General features: G+C 46.3%; 1 protein-coding gene across 5 annotated transcripts in view; it reads right to left on the bottom strand.

The window, feature by feature from the left end:
- Positions 1-12,707, bottom strand: part of LOC140900544 (lethal(3)malignant brain tumor-like protein 4) — an 84,328-nt gene that overhangs the window by 16,024 nt on the left and 55,597 nt on the right. For 4 of the 5 annotated variants that reach the window (XM_073317979.1, XM_073317981.1, XM_073317982.1 and 1 more), the window contains 3 exons: positions 8,645-8,779; positions 8,160-8,221; positions 2,447-2,613 (listed from right to left, as the gene is read on the bottom strand). In XM_073317979.1, coding sequence (XP_073174080.1) covers positions 2,447-2,613; positions 8,160-8,221; positions 8,645-8,779 — 364 coding nt within the window. The remainder of the gene's footprint in view (positions 1-2,446; positions 2,614-8,159; positions 8,222-8,644; positions 8,780-12,707) is intronic. The other variant, XR_012155660.1, reaches the window with a different exon arrangement.

Here is a 12,707-nt window from a genome sequence, read left to right on the forward strand (position 1 = left end):
AGTGTCAGAAATTAGGCTAATTGGTGGACAAAATAATGAGAGGATGGATTATTCCACCCACTATTTTTTTGGAGCTGTTAAAGACTTTTTGGGGTGGGGGTTGGGGGAACCAAAAGCAAAACATTTTTTACTATCGGTGCCGTTGCAGCAGAAGGATTGTTGCCGGGACTCTAGACCTCGATACTTCAGTGGGGAAGCCTGTTCATCATTACTGCACCAGCGAGGATCCCAACCTGATACATGTGACATCCTGACATATTTTCCCCTCCCTCATGTGCTCCCTTTCTGCCCGCCTCGCTCTCCCTCTAAGCTTTTCACCTGATCCTGAAATGAACTGTACTGCACCGAACCCACATGGTGAGATGAGCCAGCTCATCCAGCTCTGCTCAGCCTGAGAAGGGCCAGTGAAGAAGAGGGACCTGACCAGACCAGACCAACCAGACTTTGGTCCTGACTGGCATGCTGAGCCAGGGTCCAGAACAACAGCTGTTATGACCAACCTTCTAGCCCAAAGTATCTGTCTGTAACTGACCAGGCGCCCTGTATCCTAAAGTCAACAAAAGCTGCATTTCCCCCATCTTCACTATCCTCTCTCTTCTCTCCCTTCTGTGTCCGTCTGTTTTGTCTAAAGAAGGAAAGCAACTATCATTCCCAATTCAGAATTAAACAGCAGAACTAACTTTATTTCCTCACCAAGAAGGACTGTTTAACTAACCAATATTCACTATCTCCAAAAAGGACTTTGATAGGTTTTGATTAAGTTTCTTTTGCATAAATAATCAATTTCTCATTCAGTGCTCTTTACCTCGTTTTGATTCTTTTCCTTTTGTGTGGTTCAATCAATAAATGTCTAACCTTTGGCATGAATTTTATAGTGTTTGCCAGAGTAAGAAGCAGGCTGAACACCATTTAACATTGGACAGTGATTGGGTTATGTCAACACCTTTAACTCTTTGGGCCCATATATTCTATCAAAACGAATACAATAGCCCTTAGAAATTCTCTGGTGTTGCTATAATTGACCTCCTCCTCAAAATCCCTGGTGGTCACTGTCATAACATGTAGCAAAGACTGTAGCACAGACAAGCATAGTTTAGTGTATTCTGATGTTCAGTGCTCAGCATCTGTACTGCCCCTGCCTCACCAAGGACACATTTTTTGGCTTGTACCCCACTCTGCTCTTTTATGAAAGAAGCCTCAACATTTTGTCCAAAAGAAAAATAACATTCCACTTGTTCTATTTAAATTAGCAGTATCAGGTGTAACAATTCTTGCCCTCCCTGGTTTTGCTGGATGATCTACTGGAAAGCTGAAGTAGAAGCTTTCTCAGCTCTGAAAAGCAGGACACAGGGATGGTGAATCTTCTACAGAGAGATTTTTCTCTTGAAAGTTGGTTGTGAATTGAATTCAAACAAGTTTTCACAAAACCAAAAGAGAGTTTTAAACAATCAGACTAAGTAACCCACCCTGTCATAACTGCTTAGGTTACAGTCTCTTGTGATGTCATAATTTCTCTAGTCTCCAGTCTTCTGACGAATCCTCCAGCATAAAGAGACAAGTTGAGATCTGATTTTCATAGTGTAAAAGGCAGGACGGAAAAAACACTTGTTTGAAAATCTATGAAGCCTCTCTATGGATCATAAAGAAGCAAAAAAGGTCACAAACTTTATTTTTTCTTTGCAAGATTTTTTCACCTCACAACCCACATTGCCACGGATTTCCTCCTGCATGAGCGGGCCAGCCATCACGCTCCAGGAGTCAAGTCTCTGACACTTCAGAACTGGTGGTGCAATTCTAACCAACGCCCCAGGCATCCAAGCAAAGAGAGCTGCTCAGCACACAGCAGTGACATACTCTATCAGAGACCACCTAACTGCAGGGGACACATCCTATTTGCAAGTACTGCATCTCATAAGCTAGGACTGCAAAAATGTCTCTCTGACCGCACAACTATTGCCTCTCAGAAATCATGTCATACTGTGGCTGGTTTGGTTCTGCATGTGAGACAGGCAGGGAGAGGAAAGAAGAAGGAATCTAAGCATGCACAGCACAATTTTACGATTATCTGCAATGTAAAGTGAGTCAGCAGCAGAGTCAGGGGAGGAAAAGACCGGAGGAAGCCAGCATCTACTGTCAGCATTTTGTTTCAGGCCTGAGAATGAAAAGGGTCAGGAATAAGCGGCTGGAAAAAGATCCATAATCAGGGAAACACCACATGGTTTGACAGTAGGGGATTAATACAAAATTTTTTCAGGGACTCAAAGTAAAAACTTTTGGCTGAGCCAGTTATTTCCCTGCATGAGCCATCACTGCAAAGTAAACAGAAAAACCACTGCCTATATAGGGGAGGAAAAAAGATGTCTTCCTATCAGCACTAGAGAAAAAAGGAATGACCTGAGATTCCATCAAGCAGAACAAGCAGAAAAGGCAGATGCACAGCACTCACCTCTTCCACGGTCCATTTGGCCACGCTCCTGGCAGTGAGGCCCGAAACCTCCGGCAGCAGCCTGCAGTGCTGCTCCCAGCATAGATGGAGGCGGTGGGTCGGGCTGGAGGACAGGGAGGGCATGAAGACAGACTGATGAAGGGCCTGCTGCAGAGCAAATTCTGTGTCTGGAAACAGAAACAACAGGAGTCAGAGTCAGTAGTCAGTCCTCAATTTGAAGCAATACCAAAAAAAAAAAAAAAAAAAAAAAAAGTGTGTGTGTGGGTGGGTGGTAATACTTCGAAAGGGGAGAAAGGTGGGGCAGGAGCGCAGACTGCTATTCTATGGCACACTGCACTCTGAGCATGCCCCCACAGAGGGGAAGGAAAAAACCAAAAGCAAGGCTGCCAGGCTGGCGACGTGATCGTTAGCTGTTTCTAGGCAAAATGACGTCCTGCTGCTAACACAGATGATGTTTGCAGCGTTTTATTGACAAGGTGGAGGAGTTCTGGTAACAGCATCTTTGGCTGGAAATAAATGGCACAATTCCAGTTCACAGCCCGTAACCGGCTTGCTAACAGTGAGACGCATGCCAGATGATGGCCTGGACCAACTCCCTCCCCCACAAGAGACTCTAAAGCCAGTAATGCTCCAGACACCAATATTTCTCTCCATTTGTCAAACGAGAGTGAGGCTTAAAAAAAAAAAAAAAAATCACTCCCCCACCTCCCCCCCAACCAAATGAGCTCACTTGATAAGTGCAGAGTCATGGTCCTAAAGGGATTTGTCTGGTAATACAATGGGAACTGACGCAAAGGATGGAACAACACAGAACATGTTCCTCTGGGTTATAATGGTTAATGTTTATTGTCCCCTCTCCTCCCCCCACCAATACAAAAGGGAAGCATTTCTAAACCTTGGAATACTTCATGTAAGATTATGGTCAAGGTTAATGGTGCCACCATGTGGCAACAAAGAATTATGCTTTGCTAGTTTACTGGCAAAAAAATAAAAGCTTATAGCAAAGATACAGCTTCCTCCCTTGTCATCCCTCCAGGGCCGCTGAAAAGTGCTGGGACGGCTCTTTGATTAAAGTCCTGCAGACTTTATCCACAGAAGAGGTGCAGCTTGCCCCACGTTGCCTGGCAATGTGCCTCACCCTTATTCTGGAGGGCCACCCATAGGGGTGAGAAGGAACTGCAGAGTCCATGGGCCATTTAGTTACAGTATTGGACTTTCTACTGAGATTACCAATTGGTGCTCATTGTGGTGGTGGTTGGTGATGTTCCTGTAGAAAACAGACTGAGGGTATGTCTACACTGCAGCCAGAGGGAGGCATACCCAAGCGAGCTTTGATCTAGCTAGCTCCAATAACAATAGCAATGAGGTTGGGCAGCACCAGCAGTAGGGTGACCAGACAGCAAGTGTGAAAAATCGGAACAGGGGTGAGGGAGGTAGTAGAAGCCTATAGAAGAAAAAGCCCCCAAAATCGGGACTTCTGGTCACCCTAACCAGCAGCAGCACAGGCTAGCGGCTCAAGTACATCTCAGAGCAGGGCTGTAGCTGCAGGTTACCCAGGGAGTTTGAGGAATCCCCCCTCCTTGGAGGATTATAAGAACAGGTTAGACAAACACCATCTAGGGTTACTGTAGGACAGTGTTCCCCAAAGTTGGGATGCCGCTTGTGCAGGGAAAGCCCCTGGCAGGCCCGGGGCGGTTTGTTTACCTGCTGCGTCCACAGGTTCAGTCGATCGCAGCTCCCACTGGCTGCGGTTTGCTATGCCCAGCCAAAGGGGGCTGCGGGAAGTGGCGGCCGGTACGTCCCTTGGCCTGTGCCGCTTCCCGCAGCCTCCATTGGCCTGCAGCGGCAAACCGCGGCCAGTGGGAGTCTCGATCAGCCGAACCTGTGGACGCGGCAGGTAAACAAACCGGCCCGGCCCACCAGGGGCTTTCCCTGAACAAGGGCGTCCCAAGTTTGGGAAACACTGGTCTAATATATTTAATCTGGCCTCACTGTGGGGGGATGGAGTAGATCAGTGGTTCTCAACCTTCCCCCCCCCCCAGCCCTCCACAACATGCTATAAAAATTCCACAGCCCACCTGTGCCACAACCACTGTTTTTCGGCATCTAAAAGCCAGGGCTGGCAATAGGGGGTAGCAAGCAGGGCCACAGGGAGCCCCACAAAGCTGTGTTGCTCAGGCTTCAGCTTCAGCCCTAGGTGGCGGGGCTCAGGGCCCAGGCTTCAGCACCGCACAGTGCAGCTTCGACTTTCTGTCCTGGGCTCCAGCAAGTCTAATGACAGCCCTGCTTGGAGGACCCCCTGAAACCTACTCGGGGCTCCACAGGGGGCCCCAGACCCTGAATCACTGGACTAGATGACCTCTTGAGGACCCTTTCAGTCCTACATTTCCGCAATTCTATGAAATCCACTGGGGGGGTCAGGAGAAAGAAAATAAAATCACTAAAAGATGGAGCACCAGAAGAAAAGCTCCAATGGAAAAAAAACAAAGTTGCAAAGAAGAAAAGGCAAGTTTCAAAGACCTGCAGTATCCTCATCAGACCATGGGAAAGCAGCACAAGAAGTAGACTTTAGTCCAGCAGAGAGTCAATGCACTCTTCATTATTAGACACAGAAATCAAAAGGGGAAAGAGACAAAAACAAAGTCAGGTCAGGCAGTGATGAGAATCTCTCTGCATATATGAGAAAATACTGAAAGAAAAAAAAATACCCCACAAGATAGAATATTCTACAGGAAGCAACCATCCCAAAATATAAAACAGGAGCTGGTTATGTCCTTTTTGGGGTGTGGAGGGGAGAACTATAAATAGTCACAACTACCCTTCCCTCAAGGGACTGTGGGATAACTTCCAAAAAGAGACATAGTGAAAGCACTATATTTTGGATTATTTTAAAACTAGACAGGGCAAAGCAGAGGCTAGATTTAGGGAGAAATCCACCAGGGGGAGCACCAGTAGGTTTAGCCCTTCTGCCCCCACCATCTCTAACTTCCATGACTGTAAGATACATGTCATATGTCAAGCTATATATATATATTTTAAAAAGCAGAAAATTACTTATTCAGAGTTTAAAACCCTCAAGCACTCAAGTGCTTGTAAAAGATTTACAAGGGAGGGTATGGAAATTCCTCGGATTTATTCACAATACTTTATTTTACTGACATCATTTTCCTGTTTGGTCACTATTTCTTACAGTGTTGTTCCATCATTGTTATTTCATGTGGCATGTTTGGTTCCCTTGTCTATTCTCTCCTTAACACTGGGGTGGTTTTGCCCCAGTGTTAATCCTTCATACAATACCTTTCCTTTATCTTTGGAGCAGGGGAGGTTAAGGTAAATGTGTGTGTGTGTGTCTGCTAAAAAGTCTGCATGTGTATGTGAGGTGTTATAAATACCACTGAGGGATGGGGGTAATAACTAGGAATAATCAGAATTAAGATTTCTGTGTTTTAAGTGAACACTGTGGGAAAAATTCCTAACTGTGGTGTAGGGACGTTATTTCACATATAAAAAGGAAGTGGCAGAAGCGAGTCTGCCGGATGAGAAGCTGTTAATCTATGAATACTGATACATAATAATGGAATGAACATTGTAAGTGACTTAGTCAATGAGATATAACTGACGTGATCAGACTGTCCTGTGTGAATGTACTGATCTGACTAAGGCTTTGTCTACACTACCACTTCTACTTCTACTTCTACTGCAGTTTCCACGGTATGCATCCAATGAAGTGAGCTGTAGCTCATGAAAGCTCATGCTCAAATAAATTGGTTAGTCTCTAAGGTGCCACAAGTCCTCCTTTTCTTTTTGCAAAGACAGACTAACACGGCTGTTACTCTGAAAACTACCACTTCTGTTGGTAAACTTTTGTTGGTCAGGTGTGTGAAACAACACACACACCCAACTGACATAAGTTTCACTGGCAAAAGTGCTGGTGAGGACAGCACTATGTCGGTGGGAGAGGCTCTCCTGCTGACATATTGGGGGTGGTTTAAATATGCCAGCAGGAGAGCTCTCTCCTGCCGCTGGACACAACCCTTAATAGCGGGCTGCAGAAAGAGCAAAAAGAAAGCCACAACACAGATCTTGATAAGCAGCCTCAAGCACAGACTTGGAAGACAATGGGCAAGCTATCAGCTTCAAGGACCTCATAACCTGTCTCTAACACACAGCACGCCTCATTTTGGCCAAAGCTAGGAGGGTGGAGATCAAAAGAACACTAAACAGTTTAAAAAAAAAAACCTTTTCAGTAGGAGAAGAGGGAGGGAGCTCAGACAGGGAGACAAGCTGACAGAGAGAGAGGGGGAGAGAGAGAGAGGCTCTGTGGAAGAGCCCCAAGGGGAGTTGGTCCTCCCATGCCATGAGGAAAATGGTTAGATAAGGTGTCAGTCAGACATGCATACAGTCTGAAAAGCTTTTGTTCTAAATAAACAGTACTTTGCTTTAAAGAGGCTGTGTGATCACTGCATTAACCAGTGTTATTGCTCCCTGAGGGAACAGAATGGCAGGGTTTGAGCTTAAGACATAATGAGATAATCATTAATACACAGGGCATTGCAATCCAGGGCCTGCTCTGAGAGTGAGAGAATTGTATGATTCCACCTGCAGCCAAGTGATGGTTGGAGGCCCAAGAAAAGATGCACTACACAAGACCAGGAGGGGCTGCAGGTTCAGTTTGCTTAGTGATTGTGGCAGCCGCACTGTTTTAAAGTCAGACAGGACAAAGCCCTGACTAAGATACTATCAGGCACTGGTAGGTTAATGCATGACAGTAAATAACTTAATAGCGCTTTCCATCTCTGTTGTCTATGATTCTGTCTAAGCTGAGCCTAGCTGGAGCAGATGGATATTCTCTAGAAGGCCAGAGCTGCTTCTGGCTGGCAGGGGTACATACGACTGACCACCAAGTAAAGAGAAGAAAAAGTAAGGCATCTGCCCCAGCTTGTGCCTGTTTAGCTATTGTTTACTGGGACCTTATTACAATGTTAAATCCAGCTAAAAGCCAGGTCTGTGTGGTTATCTGAACTCATTTTTTATATTAGATCTGTAAGTTAAACATGCAGTTTGCGGAAGTACAACCAGTAAGAACTTTTTCTTTAAAAAGTGACCCACCACTTGCCCGAGGAAAAATTCCATATTCTCTCCCTTGCTCTGCTGTGGCCTCTCTTATTTTCTGAAAACTAGAACAATTTTAAAAGCCTTAAAAAAAAAAAAAATCATGAGGAGTGATTCAAAACTGCTACCATGTGATGATTGTCTGATGGGATCCATGGGAAAGCAGACAGTGACTCTTAGTCCAGCTTCCAGTGGACACATGTTTACCAAAAAGCCATCTCAGCAGACAGGTCAAGGAGTGAATGGGGAATGAACCCCCGCTCCCCCTTAGAAACGAGTTTCTCCATAAAAGGAATGAGGGTCCATCAATGGGACAGTGTCAGAGGTCAGGCTAACTTGCCTTCCTGCTTCCTGGGCAGTAGCTGTGAAGAAGGGCGTAACTCTAGCGCATTAAATCTGATACCTCCAAGAGCCCTTAACATTTGCTTTAATACATTTGTGTGGGGAGGGGATGACTAGGACTGTAGCACACACTTGAGATAATTGCCTGCAGCTAAAATGCAGCATTCACCAGAGTGAAGTACTACAGATTCAAAAGCTGTGAAGTACCAAATGGTTTGATGGTTTCTTTACCTAAAACACACACACAAAATCAACCAACCTTTCCCTTCGTATTCCTGTTTCACTAGCTGGAGCTTTCTATAGGCATGCGAGCACCCAACCCTGAAAGCATAAATCAGTTATGTAAAGGTAACAAAACAAACAATAGAGACAAATTGTTTTTCTGCAATGAGTGTTAATGGGATTTTTTACAAGAACCAAGAGCTTTCCTCCTTAGAACTGGCACTCACATCCCCTATTTCTCCCTCCACCCATCACCAGACATCTCTCATGGGTAAGTGCCATGCTGCTACATTCACAGGAGGAGATGCAGATTTGGGTCCATGGCAGACAAAGGAAAGAAATCCTCTCCCAAATGTGGGGAAATTTAAATTGGACCTCATTATCTCATTATACAACTGCAAACCTCTGGACAAACTGGCTGCTCCACAGAGCCACTGCTTCCCTTTCCCATTTCAGGTATAGCTGCTGTTGTGGGAAACTTACCCACTAGCGCACTGAAACATGCTGCAAAGTCTCACTTACTTTTTTGGTTTGGCGATGGTATCTGCAGATGATTCCTCTTCCATCAAATCCTTCTCTTGACTGTTTTCAGACTGCTCTGACAGACTATGGACGCTGCTTTGACCCGATCTTTCACTATCTTGCATGGAAGATTTTCTAGAGAGACAATAATTTAAGCTAATTAACTCATACATTCCACTCCTCCAGGAATGCTGGATATTGTTTGACTTGTACGCGACAATAACTTCTAAGCACCAGCTCATGGTTCAAACTTTCCACTCCCACCCACTGGTTAGTGATACACAGCACTTTTCTTAGCACTGACGCAGAGAGATGATGTGAGACAAATCATCCCTCGCTAGCCCAGGCTCTGATCTCAGCAGCAGTAAGGGACCATGGAAGCATTAGTTCTGGTGCATCAAGAGCTTTAAACCTTGATACCTTTGGATAATATTTAAATGAGTTTTCACGGCTAAGTTTGGTGCATAAACTGAGTTGCAACAGATGTGCAAGACAAGGGAGAAGCAGTGGGGTACTGTAAGATTTGCACTAGGAAACTCAAACCTCCCACGAGCAGGAAATGAATTGTTTAAAACAACAGTATATTACATTTCTGTACTGCCTGTTTTCCCACAAGGGTCCCACAGCTCTGTACAATCTTTCTACGTACAGCACCACTGAAACACAGCCAGCTTGGGAATGAGGCTGGCAGCTGGGGACACAGAACAGTGCTGGGAGAGAAAGAGACATTTGGCCAAATACATTGCAATGGAGGCAAACCCTCTTCCTACTAAACATGTCCAGGGATTTTTGACATCCACGCAAAGCAGACAGAATGTTAACATTTAATCAAAAAGACCCCCTCCCACCACACACACACACTAAATAGCACAACTGAAGCAAACTGCTGAGATCTGCACTTCTGGCTCTACAAGAATCTAGGGGCATGTCTACACTACAAAGTGAAATTGATGTATGACAGCTTAAGTTGACCTAACTATGTAAGTGTACACACTACAATGTTCCTCCTGCCGCTGTAACTCGCTCGTTAAGCCGATCCAGTAAATCCACCTTGATGAGAGGCATGAGGCTTAGGTTGACACAGTTCGGGTGACATAGTGTCTGTACAGTCACTGTGGTACTTGCATCACTGAAACTGAGTGGGGTGGAATGGGCTCTCAGCCCCCCACACTATCTATTTCAAGTCAGTGTAAGTGCTCTTGGTGAGGATGCACATCACTGACAGAAGGAGGGCTGTGTGGACAGGAAAAACAACAGTAAGCCCTGGTCTACACTAGGACTTTAGGTTGAATTTAGCAGCGTTAAATCAATGTAAACATGCACCCATCCACACAATGAAGCCCTTTATTTTGACTTAAAGGGCTCTTAAAATCGATTTCCTTACTCCACCCCTGACAAGTGGATTAGCGCTTAAATCGGCCTTGCTGGGTCGAATTTGGGGTTCCTGCGCATAACCAGCAGCCAGGTGATTTGCCTCAACCTCCCACCCCGCCATAAACGTCTCCCCCTTACTCTCACAGATATTGTGGAGCACACAGCAAGCAGTAATAACAATGGGAATATTGGTTTCGCTGAGGTCTAAGTGAGTCAGTAAACTGCGCCAGCGCGCCTTTAAACGTCCAAATGCACATTCTACCACCATTCTGCACTTGCTCAGCCTGTAGTTGAACAGCTCCTGACTACTGTCAAGGCTGCCTGTGTACGGCTTCATGAGCCATGGCATTAAGGGGTAGGCTGGGTCCCCAAGGATACATATAGGCATTTCAACATCCCCAACAGTTATTTTCTGGTCTGGGAATAAAGTCCCTTCCTGCAGCTTTTGAAACAGACCAGAGTTCCTGAAGATGCGAACGTCATGTACCTTTCCCGGCCATCCCACGTTGATGTTGGTGAAACGTCCCTTGTGATCCACCAGAGCTTGCAGCACTATCGAAAAGTACCCCTTGCGGTTTATGTACTCGCCGGCTTGGTGCTCTGGTGCCAAGATAGGGATATGGGTTCCATCTATGGCCCCACCACAGTTAGGGAATCCCATTGCAGCAAAGCCATCCACTATAACCTGCACATTTCCCAGGGTCACTACCCTTGATATCAGCAGATCTTTAATTGCGTGGGCTACTTGCATCACAGCAGCCCCAACAGTAGATTTGCCCACTCCAAATTAATTCCCAACTGACCGGTAGCTGTCTGGCGTTGCAAGTTTCCACAGGGCTATCGCCACTCGCTTCTCAACTGTGAGGGCTGCTCTCATCTTGGTATTCATGCACTTCAGGGCAGGGAAAAGCAAGTCACAAAGTTCCATGGAAGTGCCCTTACGCATGTGAAAGTTTCGCAGCCACTGGGAATTGTCCCAGACCTGCAACACTATGCGGTCCCACCAGTCTGTGCTTGTTTCCCGAGCCCAGAATCAGTGTTCCACAGCATGAACCTGTCCCATTAGCACCATGATGCATGCATTGGCAGGGCCCATGCTTTCAGAGAAATCTGTGTCCATTTCCTGATCACTCACGTGACCGTGCTGACGTCGCCTCCTCACCCGGTATCGCTCTGCCAGGTTCTGGTGCTGCATATACTGCTGGATAATGCATGTGGTGTTTAATGTGCTCCTAATTGCCAAAGTGAGCTGAGCGGCCTCCATGCTTGCCTTGGGATGGCGTCCGCACAGAAAAAAGGCGCGGAACAATTGTCTGCCATTGCTCTGATGGAGGGAGGGGCGACTGACGACATGGCTTACAGGGTTGGCTTACAGGGAATTAAAATCAACAAAGGGGGTGGCTTTACATCAATGAGTATTTCAGGCAGGACTTCACGGAGGGTTCCAATAAGAAATGGTGCACCTAAGTAATTGTTCTTATTGGAACAAGCAGGTTGGTCTGGCCTCTGATTGATACATGGCTAGATTTACCTCGCTGCACCTTCTCTGTGAGTGACTGCAGTGTGACCTAGAGGAATGAGTCCCCTAGACAGGGGAGGGGGGAAGCAAATGAGTACAAAACAAATCTGGTCTATTTCTTGTTTTGATCCACTCCATCTATCTTTTACATCTTTGGCTGGCAGCAGACGGTGCAGAAGGACTGCATGCCATCCACATCTCATGGCTGCTCGGCAGAAGACGGTGCAGTAGGACTGCTAGCCATCCTCATCTCTTGCCTTCCTGGCAGAAGATGGTACAGTAGGACTGCTAGCAATCCGTATCGCCTGCCTGCTCACCATAAGATGGTTCAATAGGACTGACTGCAGGACTAAAGAGAATGACCTGGTCAAGTCACTCCAAATTTAGTCCCTGCGCCCATGTCTGGCCAGGAGCACCTCGGACATGACGATGATGGCTACCAGTCGTACTGTACCGTCTGCTGCCACAAGGCAATGGGTTGATGCTGCTGTGTAGCAATGCAGTACCACGTCTGCCAGCACCCAGGAGACATACGGTGACGGTTACCTGAGCGGGCTCCATGCTTGCCGTGGTATGGCGTCTGCACAGGTAACTCAGAAAAAAAGGCGTGAAACGATTGTCTGCCCTTGCTTTCACGGAGTGAGGGAGGGAGGGAACGGGGGCCTGACGATATGTACCCAGAACCACCTGTGACAATGTTTTAGCCCCATCAGGCATTGGGATCTCAACCCAGAATTCCAATGGGCAGCGGAGACTGCAGGAACTGTGGGATAGCTACCCACAGTGCAACGCTCCGGAAGTCGACTCTAGCCTCGGTACTGTGGAAGCACTCCACCGAGTTAATGCACTTAATGCACTTAGAGCATTTTGTGTGGGGACACACACACTCGAATATATAAAACCGATTTCTAAAAAACCGACTTCTATAAATTTGACGTAATTTCATAGTGTAGACATACCCTAAGTCAGCTGTACGTGGCTGTAAGTGCAGTAGCTGTAAGTCGACCTAACATAGGTTGACTTTACTGTGTAGTGTAGACATGGCCTAGGCAATTAACCCCTTAGTTCCCAGTCTAACCGGTAATATGTTTCGGTTGACTCTTGCAGCCACAGGGTTGATACACAGATTTTCCTGAATGATACTCAACTCCCACAGCAACTGCATTCATA

This window comes from Lepidochelys kempii, chromosome 19 (genome assembly GCF_965140265.1).
Source record: "Lepidochelys kempii isolate rLepKem1 chromosome 19, rLepKem1.hap2, whole genome shotgun sequence".
Taxonomy (NCBI): Eukaryota; Metazoa; Chordata; order Testudines; family Cheloniidae; genus Lepidochelys; species Lepidochelys kempii.